At 41.4% G+C, this 16,412-nt stretch overlaps 1 protein-coding gene across 1 annotated transcript in view; it reads right to left on the bottom strand.

Annotated features, from left to right (window-relative positions):
* Window positions 1-16,412, bottom strand: part of LOC135468178 (ryanodine receptor 2-like) — a 171,824-nt gene that overhangs the window by 96,551 nt on the left and 58,861 nt on the right. The window contains exons 31-42 of the mRNA XM_064746268.1: window positions 16,308-16,385; window positions 15,655-15,713; window positions 15,438-15,502; window positions 14,736-14,840; window positions 13,617-13,736; window positions 12,697-12,866; window positions 7,052-7,114; window positions 4,338-5,151; window positions 1,339-1,522; window positions 1,037-1,123; window positions 729-915; window positions 303-384 (exon numbers count right to left, since the gene is read on the bottom strand). Coding sequence (XP_064602338.1) covers window positions 303-384; window positions 729-915; window positions 1,037-1,123; window positions 1,339-1,522; window positions 4,338-5,151; window positions 7,052-7,114; window positions 12,697-12,866; window positions 13,617-13,736; window positions 14,736-14,840; window positions 15,438-15,502; window positions 15,655-15,713; window positions 16,308-16,385 — 2,014 coding nt within the window. The remainder of the gene's footprint in view (window positions 1-302; window positions 385-728; window positions 916-1,036; window positions 1,124-1,338; window positions 1,523-4,337; window positions 5,152-7,051; window positions 7,115-12,696; window positions 12,867-13,616; window positions 13,737-14,735; window positions 14,841-15,437; window positions 15,503-15,654; window positions 15,714-16,307; window positions 16,386-16,412) is intronic.

Below are 16,412 nucleotides of genomic sequence, written 5' to 3'. Positions count from 1 at the left end.
CTCAATGCTGTTTGCAAAATGGTTTTGATAAGGATTGTTGTCTACATCCAACTAAGACCTATACAATTACACATTTTGTTATATAATTTTTACATACTGCTTAAAATAGGAGATGATTATTAAGGAACAATAAAAAAACATAACAAATGAAAAAGAAAGGTGTAAACAAGTGTTGATTTAATCAATTGAGCATGCAGTTCAAAGAAGTTTTGAAAGAATGTTCTCCAGAACTTCTGTAATATATCTCACAGTGTGTCACAAATAAATTAGAAAACACAGATATGTAGCATCACTCCACTTACGTGAGAAGGTCTGTGTACTCCTTCAGCTCCAGGATATCCAGAGAACGATTCTCCTCCGGGATGTGCACAGCAAGCATTGACACTGCCATAAAGATCGTCAGGATTTATTTGGTAAGTTTCATTTTAGTTATGAAGCAAAAGTGTTATTTTCAACATATTACCAAAGAAAAACTTTGGTGTTCTATGCTTGAAAAAGGGCGCACAAGTGCAAGATTTCATATTGAACTAGGTTTTTCCTATCTCTGAATGTCTTAATTGTGGATAGCAGGTATCCACTATCCCCTAGAACTATCCCCTGCCAGTTCACAAATTCACTAGTAACAGTAACAGTGTGTCTATAAGCATCTACTTGCAAAACCATTTTTTTCTCTACAGACACTGATAAGTGAAGAAATTAAAACATGTTTTGAGACAGGTCCATCTTACCTGGCTCCTCACAGAAGGCACTCCAGCCTCTGATGTCAGACAGTTTGAGAATGTGAACCCTGACGGTAGAGTCTGGCACACGCCCCCAGTGTGACTCCTTCATCACCTGTACGTCCAGGCGGGTGGGACAACTGGGCACAATGCTCTTAGGGCCGCGGAACACAGCAGCAGACAGGGGTAAGGTGTGCTGTAACAAAGCAAGGCTCGTTAGCGGTACTCAAAGAGAACGTTTCGCTGCTTTTACCAACAAAACAGACTAAAACATTTGACAGAAGTACAGAGTGAATTTAACCTGAACTATGACATACCTTTGTTCTTCCTAGCTCAAACTGGAACATTTCCTTGATTGTTGGTTCACAGATCACAGCTGGGAAGAGACTGACACCTGGCTCCACCTGGTGACAAAGTAGGAACGACACTACAACACACTGTATCTTGCAAACAGAACAGTCAGGCAAACCTGGGCTCATACTGAAACATTTCACCAATTTCTATTGCAAAATCCTTTTCTTAAATGGAATGATTTGATGCATACATGTAAAAAATTCCTGTCTAATACAAAATCATCAAGTGAATGTAGCAGAATCTCTTAAATCAACTGAAACATCACCTGAAATTTATTAGCCACTTCCTTGCCATTGACACTGAAGCTTAGCAGTCCTGAGGCAGCATCAATGGTGCAGCCAATCAGAAGGCCTGGAGATGCACGTTTGGAAGACATGTTGTCTTGAGCACCACCGTACCGCTGTTGAAGGTCACCTGCAGACACCATGTAACAGTCCTTACGACTGACACTGAAACAGGACAATGATTCCAGAGATAACTGAACAGAGGATCGACAAGGAATGGTGCTAGGGTACATATAAAACGCATGCTGGAAATCACCCATGGAGGTTTTGAAATAGTCCATGAAGTTCAGAGTCAATCCAGGTACTAAATACCATAATGACAGTAAAATATTCAAGACAATAGGAACACGTACAGTACATGTGTAAATGTTAGTTGTAAACATCACAATGAAAGGAAAATTGCTTCCAAGAATAGTAACAGAAAAATAAAACTTCCAAGTTGAAGAAAAAAAAATCCTATATAGAATTCCTTGCCACAGGTTCAAAGATAAACACAGCAGTAGCAAATATTTATTTGAAATCAATGTGAATTTGTCAATTCAACAATTTGTGTTCCATAAAGTATCCATGTCCTGATCATGAATTTCAATGTGCATGTATTTGGGTGTAAAACATCAACAGGCACACTGATAACTGGATTATTCTGTTCTGGATTACATTAATACCTTCCTCTGTTTTATGGCATGTATTTGAGTGTAAAACATCAACAGGCACACTGATAACCGGATTATTCTGTTCTGGACTACATTAATACCTACCTCTGTTTTATGGCATGTATTTGAGTGTAAAACATCAACAGGCACACTGATAACTGGATTATTCTGTTCTGGATTACATTAATACCTTCCTCTGTTTTATGGCATGTATTTGAGTGTAAAACATCAACAGGCACACTGATAACCGGATTACTCTGTTCTGGATTACATTATACCCACCTCTGTTTTATGGCATGTATTTGAGTGTAAGACATCAACAGGCACACTGATAACCGGATTATTCTGTTCTGGATTACATTAATAACTACCTCTGTTTTATGGCATGTATTTGAGTGTAAAACATCAACAGGCACACTGATAACTGGATTATTCTGTTCTGGATTACATTAATACCTACCTCTGTTTTATGGCATGTATTTGAGTGTAAGACATCAACAGGCACACTGATAACTGGATTATTCTGTTCTGGATTACATTAATACCTACCTCTGTTTTATGGCATGTATTTGAGTGTAAAACATCAACAGGCACACTGATAACTGGATTATTCTGTTCTGGATTACATTAATACCTACCTCTGTTTTATGGCATGTATTTGAGTGTAAGACATCAACAGGCACACTGATAACTGGATTATTCTGTTCTGGATTACATTAATACCCACCTCTGTTTTATGGCATGAATTTGAGTGTAAAACATCAACAGGCACACTGATAACCGGATTATTCTGTTCTGGATTACATTAATACCTACCTCTGTTTTATGGCATGTATTTGAGTGTAAGACATCAACAGGCACACTGATAACCGGATTATTCTGTTCTGGATTACATTAATACCTACCTCTGTTTTATGGCATGTATTAGAGTGTAAGACATGAGCAGGCACACTGATAACTGGATTATTCTGTTCTGGATTACATTAATACCTACCTCTGTTTTATGGCATTTATTTGAGTGTAAGACATGAACAGGCACACTGATAACTGGATTATTCTGTTCTGGATTACATTAATACCTACCTCTGTTTTATGGCATGTATTTGGGTGTAAAACATCAACAGGCACACTGATAACTGGATTATTCTGTTCTGGATTACATTAATACCTACCTCTGTATTATGGCATGTATTTGAGTGTAAAACATCAACAGGCACACTGATAACCGGATTACTCTGTTCTGGATTACATTATACCTACCTCTGTTTTATGGCATGTATTTGAGTGTAAGACATCAACAGGCACACTGATAACCGGATTATTCTGTTCTGGATTACATTAATACCTACCTCTGTTTTATGGCATGTATTTGAGTGTAAAACATCAACAGGCACACTGATAACCGGATTATTCTGTTCTGGATTACATTAATACCTACCTCTGTTTTATGGCATGTATTTGAGTGTAAGACATCAACAGGCACACTGATAACTGGATTATTCTGTTCTGGATTACATTAATACCTACCTCTGTTTTATGGCATATATTTGAGTGTAAAACATCAACAGGCACACTGATAACTGGATTATTCTGTTCTGGATTACATTAATACCTACCTCTGTTTTATGGCATGTATTTGAGTGTAAAACATCAACAGGCACACTGATAACCGGATTACTCTGTTCTGGATTACATTATACCTACCTCTGTTTTATGGCATGTATTAGAGTGTAAGACATGAGCAGGCACACTGATAACTGGATTATTCTGTTCTGGATTACATTAATACCTACCTCTGTTTTATGGCATGTATTTGAGTGTAAAACATCAACAGGCACACTTATAACCAGATTATTCTGTTCTGGATTACATTAATACCTACCTCTGTTTTATGGCATGTATTTGAGTGTAAAACATCAACAGGCACACTTATAACCAGATTATTCTGTTCTGGATTACATTAATACCTACCTCTGTTTTATGGCATGTATTTGAGTGTAAAACATCAACAGGCACACTTATAACCAGATTATTCTGTTCTGGATTACATTAATACCTACCTCTGTTTTATGGCATTTATTTGAGTGTAAGACATGAACAGGCACACTTATAACCAGATTACTCTGTTCTGGATTACATTAATACCTACCTCTGTTTTATGGCATGTATTTGAGTGTAAAACATCAACAGGCACACTGATAACCGGATTATTGTGTTCTGGATTACATTAATGCCTACCTCTGTTTTATGACATGTATTTGAGTGTAAGACATGAGCAGGCACACTTATAACCGGATTATTCTGTTCTGGATTACATTAATGCCTACCTCTGTTTTATGGCATAATCCATGTCTAATGTAGATACAATGACATGGCGGATTTTCTTCAGATCAAAAGTTTTGCTGAGACCGTGGAAGCTTGAGGTGACCCAGCCCACATGGACCTGGGAGGGGTCCTGCCCCGGGAAGATCCGCACAGCGTAGTGATACTCATGGACATCCTGAGCTAAGGCATTTAACTCATTCAGCTCCTCGTCACTCTGTAAGTCAAGGTCATCCATGGAATTCTGGCTGAAGTTTCGTGGCATCTGGCGACCCCCGATGGCATCTTGGAACTCGTAAGGTATGAAGCTTTTGGGAGCTTCCAGACTTGGACCTACATCCCCGTCAGCGCTGGAGACAATCTTTGGGGGTAAGGTCTGGGAGCGACCGGCCCCGGACTGATCTCTGGGCACACGGAAAGACCCTCGCTTCTCCGTCTTGGGAGTGCGTCCTGACGGTGACGGGTCGCGGGACTTAGACCTCCTGAAGATGGCTGTGAATGGAGACTTGCCTCTCTTGCCAGTCTTGTCCATCTCACTGCTGCCACCTTTGACTGTGCTAGCCATTTTGTCCATGAGTCCTGACAAGGATACCTTAGATCCCGATCGCTCCTTCCTGCCAGGCACTGACAGTGTGTTTTTGCCCTCGTGGTCCAGATGCGACTCGCTGGCTGCAGGTTTGATCTGGCCAGGTAGAAGTTGTTGAACACCCCTGTCGTCCAAGGAATGATGAGCCTGACCCGCCTTGGATGTCTGTCGAAAGGTCTTCCTGCGATCCTGGGCACCAATAGATTCATCCTCTGTGTAACCACGGTGAATTGCTGAAAACGAGACATTAGGATGTTGTTTGTCCACATCAGAAAATGATACTGTAAGCATTACATCTGCTCAAGCACACAAAGATGAGAGTGAATTTCACCATTTCTACATGAAACACATGTATGTACTTATATGAAGCCCTAATCTAGGTGCTGTGGTGGTGGCCCTAATCTACATGTGACAGTGCTGGCCCTAATCTAGGTGTTGCAGTGCTGGCCCAAATCTAGGTGTTGCAGTGCTGGCCCTAATCTACATGTGGCAGTACTGGCCCTAATCTAGGTGCTGTAGTGCTGGCCCTAATCTAGATGTAGCAGTGCTGGCCCTGATCTAGGTGTGGCAGTGCTGGCCCTGATCTAGGTGCTGTAGTGCTGGCCTTAATCTAGGTGTTGCAGTGCTGGCCCAAATCTATGTGTGGCAGTGCTGGCCCCAATCTAGGTATGGCAGTGCTGGCCCTGATCTTGGTGCTGTAGTGCTGGCCTTAATCTAGGTGTTGCAGTGCTGGCCTTAATCTAGGTGTGGCAGTGCTGGCCCTAATCTAGGTGTTGCAGGGCTGGCCCTAATCTAGGTGTTGCACTGCTGGCCCTAATCAAGGTGCGGCAGTGCTGGCCCTAATCTAGGTGTTGCAGGGCTAGCCTTAATCTAGGTGTTGCAGTGCTGGCCCTAATCTAGATGTTGCAGTGCTGACCCTAATCTAGGTGTTGCACGGCTGGCACCCTTTTTTGATCCTAAAGGGAACATTAGAGAGTGGAAATGGCTAATTATGGTTTTTAGCCTAAAATGGGACTTTTTGTCTGGAAATGGATGTGGAGCTTATGAGTATCAGGTAAATAAACTATATTCAAACAAAAATGTTAAACAATGAAGGTAAACATAATGTCATAAGAGATGAAGAGTAGACAAAAATAACATGCCATAACATGAACACCATAAATCCTGTAAGGAGAAATCAAAACACATAGAAATAGGATGCCATAACATGAACACCATAAATTCTGCAAAGATAAATCAAAACACATAGAAATAACACGCCATAACATGAACACCATAAACCCTTTAAGGAGAAATCAAAACACATAGAAATAAGATGCCATAACATGAACACCATAAATCCTGTAAGGAGAAATCAAAACAAATAGAAATAACATGCCATAACATGAACACCATAAATCGTGTAAGGATAAATGAAAACATAGAAATGTCACTGTGAAACAGCCGTCCCATGTACACTGACACTGGTAACAATACACAGCACTGAAACAAGCCAAAGCACACACATAAAGCTAACGAAAAAACAATAAGTATACAAACAAAATTTCAGCAAAACCATGCCTTCTTCAATTAATGTTAGTATCAATCAACACTTGAAGAATGTTCACGCAGTAAAGAGCCGGTGTTCTGGGTTACAAAAACTATGGTGTGTGAAACATTACACTCTGGGGTAACATATGATACAGCTGGTGGTGGGTACCCCCCCAGGTCCGGTTTCCTCTCATCATAATGCTGACCATCGTCGTACAAGTGAAACATTCTTGAGTGCACCATAAAATTTCAATCAAATAAATAAAGAAATAGATGAAGATTACATCCAAGGGAGAAAACGAACTGAAACAGGCTGACTTCATAATAAATAATCAATGTTGATAGTTATGGAATTCAATGACTGAAAGTGTCAACACTGTCGCACATTTAAAACCCCTTCATGGCAAATGCTAGCACATTCAGCTTCTCATATAATGACAATGTACACAGGACATAAACTGTACAAAATAATGTTCATTAGTCTGCTAGTGAATCAAAATGCACATTCAGCCATGCTGGAATCAAACCGAGCAATCCTAACAACAGTGAACTTCTGGTAAACATCAACAACACAACCACAATGCTCCAGTGCTTCAGACTCACTTTTCCTGAGGGTGAGGTCTGGGCCCCCATTGGCCATACCCCTTGGGGAATAGTCCTCATCATCTGTAAACACCAAGGTACATGTAGATATAGTCTTGACTCTCCCACCAGTAAGGACCCTGTATACTGTTTGTCCACACACACTTACAGAGTAGTCTCTGGTAGAGTCACACACATGTACTTGTGACTTTCTCAATTAACACTCAATCATAACTACAATCAATTGTATCTCCACCCAATACTTGAGGAATGTTGTATCATATCAAATTTCATTTAGGCAGATGAAAAGTTAAACATTTTGACAAGAAAATACACAGGCTCTGAAACACAGGAATTAATCCACAAGCAGGAGCACTGAATACAAAAGCATCAATATTGAATATCAAAGCATGAATACTGAATATGAAAGCAAAAACCTCTTGATCCTGTCTCCCTCGCTGGAACAAAGTACCTGGCAAGGACATCAATGAATTCTGAGGTAGTACTGACAAGAAACCAGCATATGGTGACTGAGGGACTGTTGTTTTACAGGCAGAAACCAGCATATGGTGACTGAGGGACTGTTGTTTTACAGGCAGAAACCAGCACATGGTGACTGAGGGACTGTTGTTTTACAGGCAGAAACCAGCATACATGTATGGTGACTGAGGGACTGTTGTTTTACAGGCAGAAACCAGCATATGGTGGCTGAGGGACTGTTGCTTTACAGGCAGAAACCAGCATACATGTATGGTGACTGAGGGACTGTTGTTTTACAGGCAGAAACCAGCACATGGTGACTGAGGGACTGTTGTTTTACAGGCGGAAACCAGCACATGGTGACTGAGGGACTGTTGTTTTACAGGCAGAAACCAGCATATGGTGACTGAGGGACTGTTGTTTTACAGGCAGAAACCAGCACATGGTGACTGAGGGACTGTTGTTTTACAGGCAGAAACCAGCACATGATGACTGAGGGACTGTTCTTTTACAGGCAGAAACCAGCATATGGTGACTGAGGGACTGTTGTTTTACAGGCAGAAACCAGCATACATGTATGGTGACTGAGGGACTGTTGCTTTACAGGCAGAAACCAGCATATGGTGACTGAGGGACTGTTGTTTTACAGGCAGAAACCAGCATACATGTATGGTGGCTGAGGGACTTGTGATACAGGCAGAAACCAGCACATGGTGAATGAGGGACTGTTGTTTTTCAGGCAGAAACCAGCATAAGGAGACTGTGGGACTGTTGTTTTGCAGGCAGAAACCAGCATATGGTGACTGAGGGACTGTTGTTTTACAGGCAGATTACTGCAACCTTCATTATACTGCAAGCTCACTGTACGTACATATGTTACATTTGTACTTTGTGTTTGATGTTGTCTCTAATTTCTACCAATACAGTTTTATGCAATTTATTTATTTATTTGATTGGTATCTTACGCCTGATTCAAGAATATTTCACTCAGACGATGGCGGCCAGCATTATGGTGGGAGGAAACCGGGCAGAGCCTGAGGAAACCATGACCATCAGCAGGCTGCTGACAGACCTTCTCACGTATGGCCAGCGAGGAAGCCATCATGAGCTTGTCTTCAACCCACAGCAACGGCAGTGGCGAGAGGCTTCTGCGTCATTACGTTGCGCTAGTGCTGTACCCAAATAAGCCACAGAGGCTCCAGTTTTATGCAAATACAAACAAACTTTCCTGGCAATATCTTAATTGTTACATCTTGAAGTTCTGCAATAATATGCCTTTAGAAAATAAATAACCTAATTCTTCAACCTTTTTAACTATCTCTGAAACCAATATATTGAAAAATGTTGAATGTGTGGAGAAATAATTTTCATAACATTTGTAAATTCCACCCAAAACAACGGCTTAAGAGGCTGAAAAGGTTGAAGATTTACAGCATCATTATAACATAAAGTATCAATTAAACATATGGTTCTCAAACATCTGCGCACAGCTCGCTAATGTTCTGCAAAAATACTCTCTGAAAGCAAAACATATTTGTACTGAAATACTTCCTGAAAGCATTTACACACATAATAAAGTAATGTGCGATAAGTCACAGGAAATTCCAAACTTCAGCCAGGAAAATAAATACATAATCCCATGGAAACTGCAGAATAAAACACAGGCCAGAGTGAATGTAGTTATACAGGGATAAAATGCCCAACCTCCACAAAAGTTTGCTTCCCTTGGGAATTATACCAGTACATATTTCTAAACCCATAGCCAACCCTTTGAGCACAGAATCTTGTGCCCTAGCTAGACCTTGTATGTGGCAGTGTCAGACATATACACAGAAAACAACACCATTAAATGTCTTCACATGTAAACTGGACCAGTGTCCAGTGTCACTCATTTATTTTATTTATTTATTTGATTGGTGTTTTACGCCGTACTCAAGAATATTTCACTTATACGACGGCTGCCAGCATTCTGGTAGGAGGAAACCGGGCAGAACCCAGGGGAAACCCACCACCATCCACAGGTTGCTGCAGGCCTTCCCTCTTAGGGCCGAAGAGGAAGCCAGCACGAGCTGGACTTGAACTCACAGCACCCACATTTGTGAGAGGTTCCTGGGTCATTATACTGCGCTAGCGTGCTAACCAACTGAGCCATGGATGCCCCTAGTGTCACTCATCAAACAACTGCTCTTACCAATAAAACGATAGATAATCTTCCTGCCTACACTAATTGGGCCTCAGCTATGTTGTCTGTTGTTCTCTCCTACCTCTGTGATGACGTTTTTTGAGTAACTGTTAAAAAGAGCCGGTGTTCTCTTTTTGAGCAATATTAGTCTTGCATGGAAAGAGAATCATCATAAACTCAGCCTAGATGAAGAAAGGTACATCACTGATATCAAACAAAATCTGAATTGCCCGATCCCAACTCATGACAACAGCATACGAGACAGAGAATGTCCAATTCTGTCAATATCCCTAATTCACACGGGTGACATGTTGAGTTCAGTGATGGCACTGCAGGTGATGACAAACACGTCACCAGCAAAACGTACACATACAAACAACTTGAAACCAGCAGTGAAAATGTTGCAGTTGTTACAGCCAGTGGGGATTGGGCTTTAATGAACGAAGATTAATTACCTCCCCTTGCTGCGATATCAGGCTGCCACCCTAAAGTCTTGTGCAAAACATAGAGGTCGCTCATATCAAATGAGTGTCTACGCAATAACGGCTGATCGACGGAAACCGCTTTAAACAAAAACACATCTCCAATGATTAGCATGCAATGCAAAACAATTTAAAATTTACCTTTTCACATTCGAAAGTTTCAAAACTATGAATTTAATTCATTTATTTGTTTATTACTAAGCTACTGCTATACTATTCATCAAATGAAATAAATATATTTTTTACAATTTGAATGTATGTAAAGCACTGATATGAAAATCTCAGATTTTGGCATTATTTGCTTTTATTTTTTATCAACACGGACAATTTAGCTTAACCTAGGCCTGATAAGATTTTACTCTGCTAAAGAAAATTTTAATTCTGATGAAAGTTAATATGTTAAATATCATAAAGATGGTTTAGAGATCTGTATAAAGTCTGGATTAGTTAGCATTGGTCACACGGACATGTGTTAATATGTGCTGTTAATAAATAATAAACTGGAAACTTCTGGTCACTTTATAATGTACACTGTATTTATATTTTGATTGGTTAATTGCCCACCACCTGGAATGTGCATGTATATACAGTCATGCCTTACAGATTAGTGGTTTGTTCTTATCACGCTAACAGTCTACAGCCTGTAAATGTCATACTGCACTGGTCAAGTTGTAAGCCTCTATTAACCTTGTGCAGCCATACATAATAGCCCATGTGTGTATATATACTGTCATTAAAGTATCTTATTGATATACCTGCATAATAGATTAGCCGTCACCTAGTTTAACGTGTTGCCATGCTTTATTTTTCTTAAGGAAATTGTTACCCGGTTGTGACCGGTCTTCTGAGCTCTCATCTTCCGAGTCAAATACAAAATTCTTTAGGTCCTTGCTAAAGTCAGTCTCCATACGCTCATAGACAGACACCGAGCGCCTCTGATAGCGCGCGTGGGTTCCTGTGAAGGCGCCTGGAGTGGAAATCGCTGAAGAGGATATACATCCATACACTATAGTGTGAGTCCCATTGAATTGTTGAACATAACAGACTAAAGTCATGAGTCCATTATGAGACAGTCATGAGACAACATGCAGTGGAATAGCGACTCTGGTCTTACACTGTAACACCCGGTCTTACACTGTAACACCCGGTCTTACACTGTAGCACCCGACCACATTAAATCTCATAAACACAATCATCCATCACAATACCCGTATAATAATTCCCGTACACTTCATGATCCATCTCACATTCGATTGTACTGATGTGGCATGTGTACATTAGCCTCTGTAAACAATGAACCTGGACAAGCATGGACATGCCATGTGATTGTACTGATGAGGCATGTGTACATTAACCTCTGTAAATAGTGAACCTGGCCAAGCATGGACATGCCATGTGATTGTACTCCTGTGGCATGTGTACATTAACCTCTGTAAACAGTGAACCTGAACAAGTATGGACATGCCGTGTTACTGTACTGATGTGGCATGTGTACATTAGCCTCTGTAAACAATGAACTTGGACAAGCATGGGCATGCCAGGTTCTTGTACTAGGCTTTCACAGGTAAATATACGGCACTTTCTAACAGTCATCAGATGTGTCACTAAAAGTCACGAGAAGTATTAAACCTGTCCCCTTAACAAAGCTATCAGTATCTGCTCAGAGGTGTCACTGTTCCCCTCACCACCATTATATCAGGGGAAATAAGCGATAATCATGGACAAAGTTTTATGTTATTTACATCATATACAGTAAATACACCATTTGTACAATACACAGTAAAAATACCATTTGTACAAAATACATTAAATACACCATTTGTACAATATACAATAAATATACCATTTGTACAAAATATAGTAAATACACCATTTGTACAATATACAATAAATATACTATTTTGTACAATATACAGTAAATACTCCATTTGTACAAAATACATTAAATACACCATTTGCTCACTTTGATATATGAATAGATTTTATAAGGCTTCCCGAGACAAGTCCATTGGTGCACAGTGCATGGACATTAGGGCTGGCTAGTGCTATATAGCACAATGTATAGCTTGACAGTATAATATATTTAGACCTAATGTGGGATAGCCTAGTCCTAGCGTGTGACACACCTACTCCCAATGTGTGACAAACCTAGTCCCAGTGTGTGGCACACGTAGTCCTAAAGTGTGATAAGCCTAGTCCCAGTGTGTGACACACCTAGTCCTAATGTGTGACAAACCTAGTCCCACTGTGTCATAAACCTAGTCCAAGTGTGTGACACATCTAGCCGGGTACAAGATTAACCTAGTCCTATCATGTGACACATCCAGGTCAAGGATATGACACATGTGCGCAACACACCCAGCCTCAGAACATGACACTCCTAGCCTCAATGTGTGAGATACCCAGCCTCAATGTGTGAGACACCCAGCCCCAATGTGTGAGACACCCAGCCCCAATGTGTCACAGGGTGATAATACGGCGTGATACTGAGTACAGCAATGAAGATAAAACTGGAAACTGACCTGGGTAAGCCCTTGTGCTCTCCTCAAACGATGCCTCACTGATGTTAGCGTCACTGTACGTATCGCCATTCACCATCCCATCAAAGGAATCGTATCCATGACGACGGGCATTCTCAAAGTTCATTCTTCTTTCAAACATGGTGGCTGAGGATGGTGTTCCTTTGTCTCCCCTGAACAAGATAAGACAGCATCATCGAGCAATGGTCAACAAAACATGAAACACATCCACCAAAAATATTAAAGTCATTTAAATTTTCTTATCATGCTATTTACGATATATTATACATAGTCATATGGACCTGTATGTTTTACTTTTAAAAGTATCTTCTCACTGACAGCCTCACCTTGGAGAGAAGTAGTCATGACATTGGAGGGAAGTAGTCATGACATTTGACAGACTTATCTTGGAGAGAAGTAGTCATGGCATTTGACAGACTTACCTTGGATAGAAGTAGTCATGACATTTGACAGACTTATCTTGGATAGAAGTAGTCATGACATTTGACAGACTTATCTTGGAGAGAAGTAGTCATGACATTTGACAGACTTATCTTGGAGAGAAGTAGTCATGACATTTGACAGACTTACCTTGGATAGAAGTAGTCATGACATTTGACAGACTTACCTTGGATAGAAGTAGTCATGACATTTGACAGACTTATCTTGGAGAGAAGTAGTCATGACATTTGACAGACTTACCTTGGATAGAAGTAGTCATGACATTTGACAGACTTATCTTGGAGAGAAGTAGTCATGACATTTGACAGACTCACCTTGGAGAGAAGTAGTCATGACATTTGACAGACTCACCTTGGAGAGAAGTAGTCATGACATTTGACAGACTTACTTGGATAGAAGTAGTCATGACATTTGACAGCCTTACCTTGGATGGAAGTAGTCATGACATTTGACAGCCTTACCTTGGAGAGAAGTAGTCATGACATTTGACAGGTAAACTCAGACGTAAGAACTCCAGCCGCACCTTCTCCAAGGTGCCAAATGTTTTGGAGGAGACTTTCAGGCATGGGGTAACATTGCTCCTACAATGTAACAAAAACATGTATTACAGACTCCTGTTATAACCAGTCACAAATAAGCTGTGCATCTTCTTCAGAGTCAGAGTCTCCACTGCCTGAAGTGTGCCTATCTGGCGTCATCTATCCATGATGCTAAACACTCTTAAAATCTGGAGTAAGTTTCAACATGCAGTATGAGTGATGCATACAAAATTGGTGAAATAAGACACTGCACGTCACCATGAAACACAGACTACAATGTATATCCACAAAATGTGCCCTGAGGGCTGGGGCAGTAGTGACCACTGCAGTGCCAGCTTTGGTTGGTCAGGCCCTGAGGGCTGGGGCAGTAGTGACCACTGCAGTGCCAGCTTTGGTTGGTTGGGCCCTGAGGACTGGGCAGTAGTGACCACAACAGTGCCAGCTTTGGTTGGTTGGGCCCCGAGGACTGGGGCAGTAGTGACCACTGCAGTGCCAGCTTTGGTCGGCTGGGCTCTTAGGACACGGGTAGTAGTGACCACTGCAGTGCCAGCTTTGGTTGGTTGGGCCCTGAGGACTGGGCAGTAGTGACCACTGCAGTGCCAGCTTTGGTTGGTTGGGCCCTGAGGACTGGGCAGTAGTGACCACTGCAGTGCCAGCTTTGGTTGGTCAGGCCCCGAGGACTGGGGCAGTAGTGACCACTGCAGTGCCAGCTTTGGTCGGCTGGGCTCTTAGGACACGGGCAGTAGTGACCACTGCAGTGCCAGTTTTGGTCGCTTGGGCTCTGAGGACTGAGCCACTAGTGACCACTGCAGTGCCACCTTTGGTCGGTTGGGCTCTGAGGACTGAGCAAGTAGTGACCACTGCAGTGCCACCTTTGGTTGGTTGGGCTCTGAGGACTGGGGCAGTAGTGACCACTGCAGTGCCAGCTTTGGCTGGTCAGGCTGTGAGATCTGGGGTAGTAGTGACCACTGCAACCCTTTTACATGTACAGTACAGCCAGGTAGATTGTACATGTAAACAGTATACTGTTGGAATACTCACCCCCCAGGGATCCTGGACACCTGTATTCTTTGGTGGTTGGACAGAATCGGGGAGTACAGGGGCAGGTCCTTAGAGTACCACATGGGCAAGTGGCGGGTCATGTTACTGAAAACCAAAACAAATAACAACACACATTATATGTACAGCAATTCTGCAGGCTGCTTCACAGTGACTTTGATATTAAATAAAAGCCTGAAAACACTTAAATTTCCAAAACTGGCACTTGTACACTGAGCCTACTATTAATTACAGTTTAATATTAAGGAGTTGACCAGAGGAGGGTGTTTGCCAGAGCAGGGTATGGGTCAGAGCAGGGAATGGGTCAGAGCAGAGTATGGGTCAGAGCAGAGTATGGGCCAAGCAGGGTATGTGCCACAGCAGGGTATGGGCCACAGCAGGGTATGTGCCACAGCAGGGTATGGGCCACAGCCCTGTCAGGGTATGGGCCACAGCAGGGTATGGGCCAGATTACACACTGTTACTACAATTCATCTGGTATAATGTACAGGTATGTATACATAATGAGGAATCCATAAAACGGTCCAAAGCTGGGAACTCATTTGTTCTTGCCTTTGTTACGTCACAATTATCGGTGTATGTTTGCTCATAAAACATACATGAAGTACACATGGGTTGCCTTGTCAGAGAAGAAAACAATGTGTTCTACTGTGATTTGGACCGTCGTCTCTCATTGTCACTTACACACAGAATGGTTCATAACCTTCCTGTAGGCCACAACATGTGAAGTGCTTCAGCGAGTTGACATCCTGTTAATAAAAAAATGAAAGCAATTTGAATATCTCTGTATGCATAATGCCCAAGAGATTAGAATTTTTGGAAAAAATTTAAGATAGGTTTTTACCAAGCTGCAATTGGGTAGAATATAAAACCCATAACAACAAACGCAGTTATTACTCACCTGTCCAAAATTGAGTTTGCCCTGCTGCAGAGCTCCAAGTGTCATTGCTGGAACATAACCTACAAAGACACATCACAATTTCAGCTTTTGTCATTGGTGGAAGCATTCAAAAGTGTAACTCAACATTGCAATGGGCAGCAAAAGCATCGTAAATCAAGTTTTTGTAACATTCCTTGTAAATTACGTTGCCTTACAGCGCTAAAACTTAAACAGGGTCTTGTACCAAAAAAAAAAATATGAAAAACAGGACATAAGCAGATTTGTTACAGTTGCCCCAGTCACATGTTCTCTGTGGGTCAGAATGATCTAATAAACAATGTGACCCATGCACAAATATCACATTATACAATGAGCTTTGTAACACTGACTTCATAGGTTTCCCCCGGGGTCTTCTCGTTTTCCTTCCACCATAATGCTGGCTGCCGTCATATAAGTGAAATATTCTTGAGTATGGCGTAAAACACCAATCAAATAAATAAATAAATAAATTGTAACACTGACTGGAGAGACAGAGGCGTTTTACTCATAACAGCTCCATGTAGGCAGATTTAACAGCAGTCATGCAGAGGTTTGACATGAATGAAAATGCTGTTACACCTGCAGCACACCTTGATCATCAGCCGGTTCACATGGCTAACTGATCACACACTTACCATCACTGGTGTCCACCCCTCGAAAAGCAATTTCCTGACCCAAGGCATCCATCATGAGCTCTCCATTCAAGGAAAAGGCTGAAAAATATCATGCACTGAAAGTTA

Source organism: Liolophura sinensis, chromosome 6, assembly GCF_032854445.1.
Source record: "Liolophura sinensis isolate JHLJ2023 chromosome 6, CUHK_Ljap_v2, whole genome shotgun sequence".
Classification (NCBI taxonomy): domain Eukaryota; kingdom Metazoa; phylum Mollusca; class Polyplacophora; order Chitonida; family Chitonidae; genus Liolophura; species Liolophura sinensis.
The sequence above is the reverse complement of the archived record's forward strand: the minus strand, read 5'-3'. Positions and strand labels throughout refer to the sequence as shown.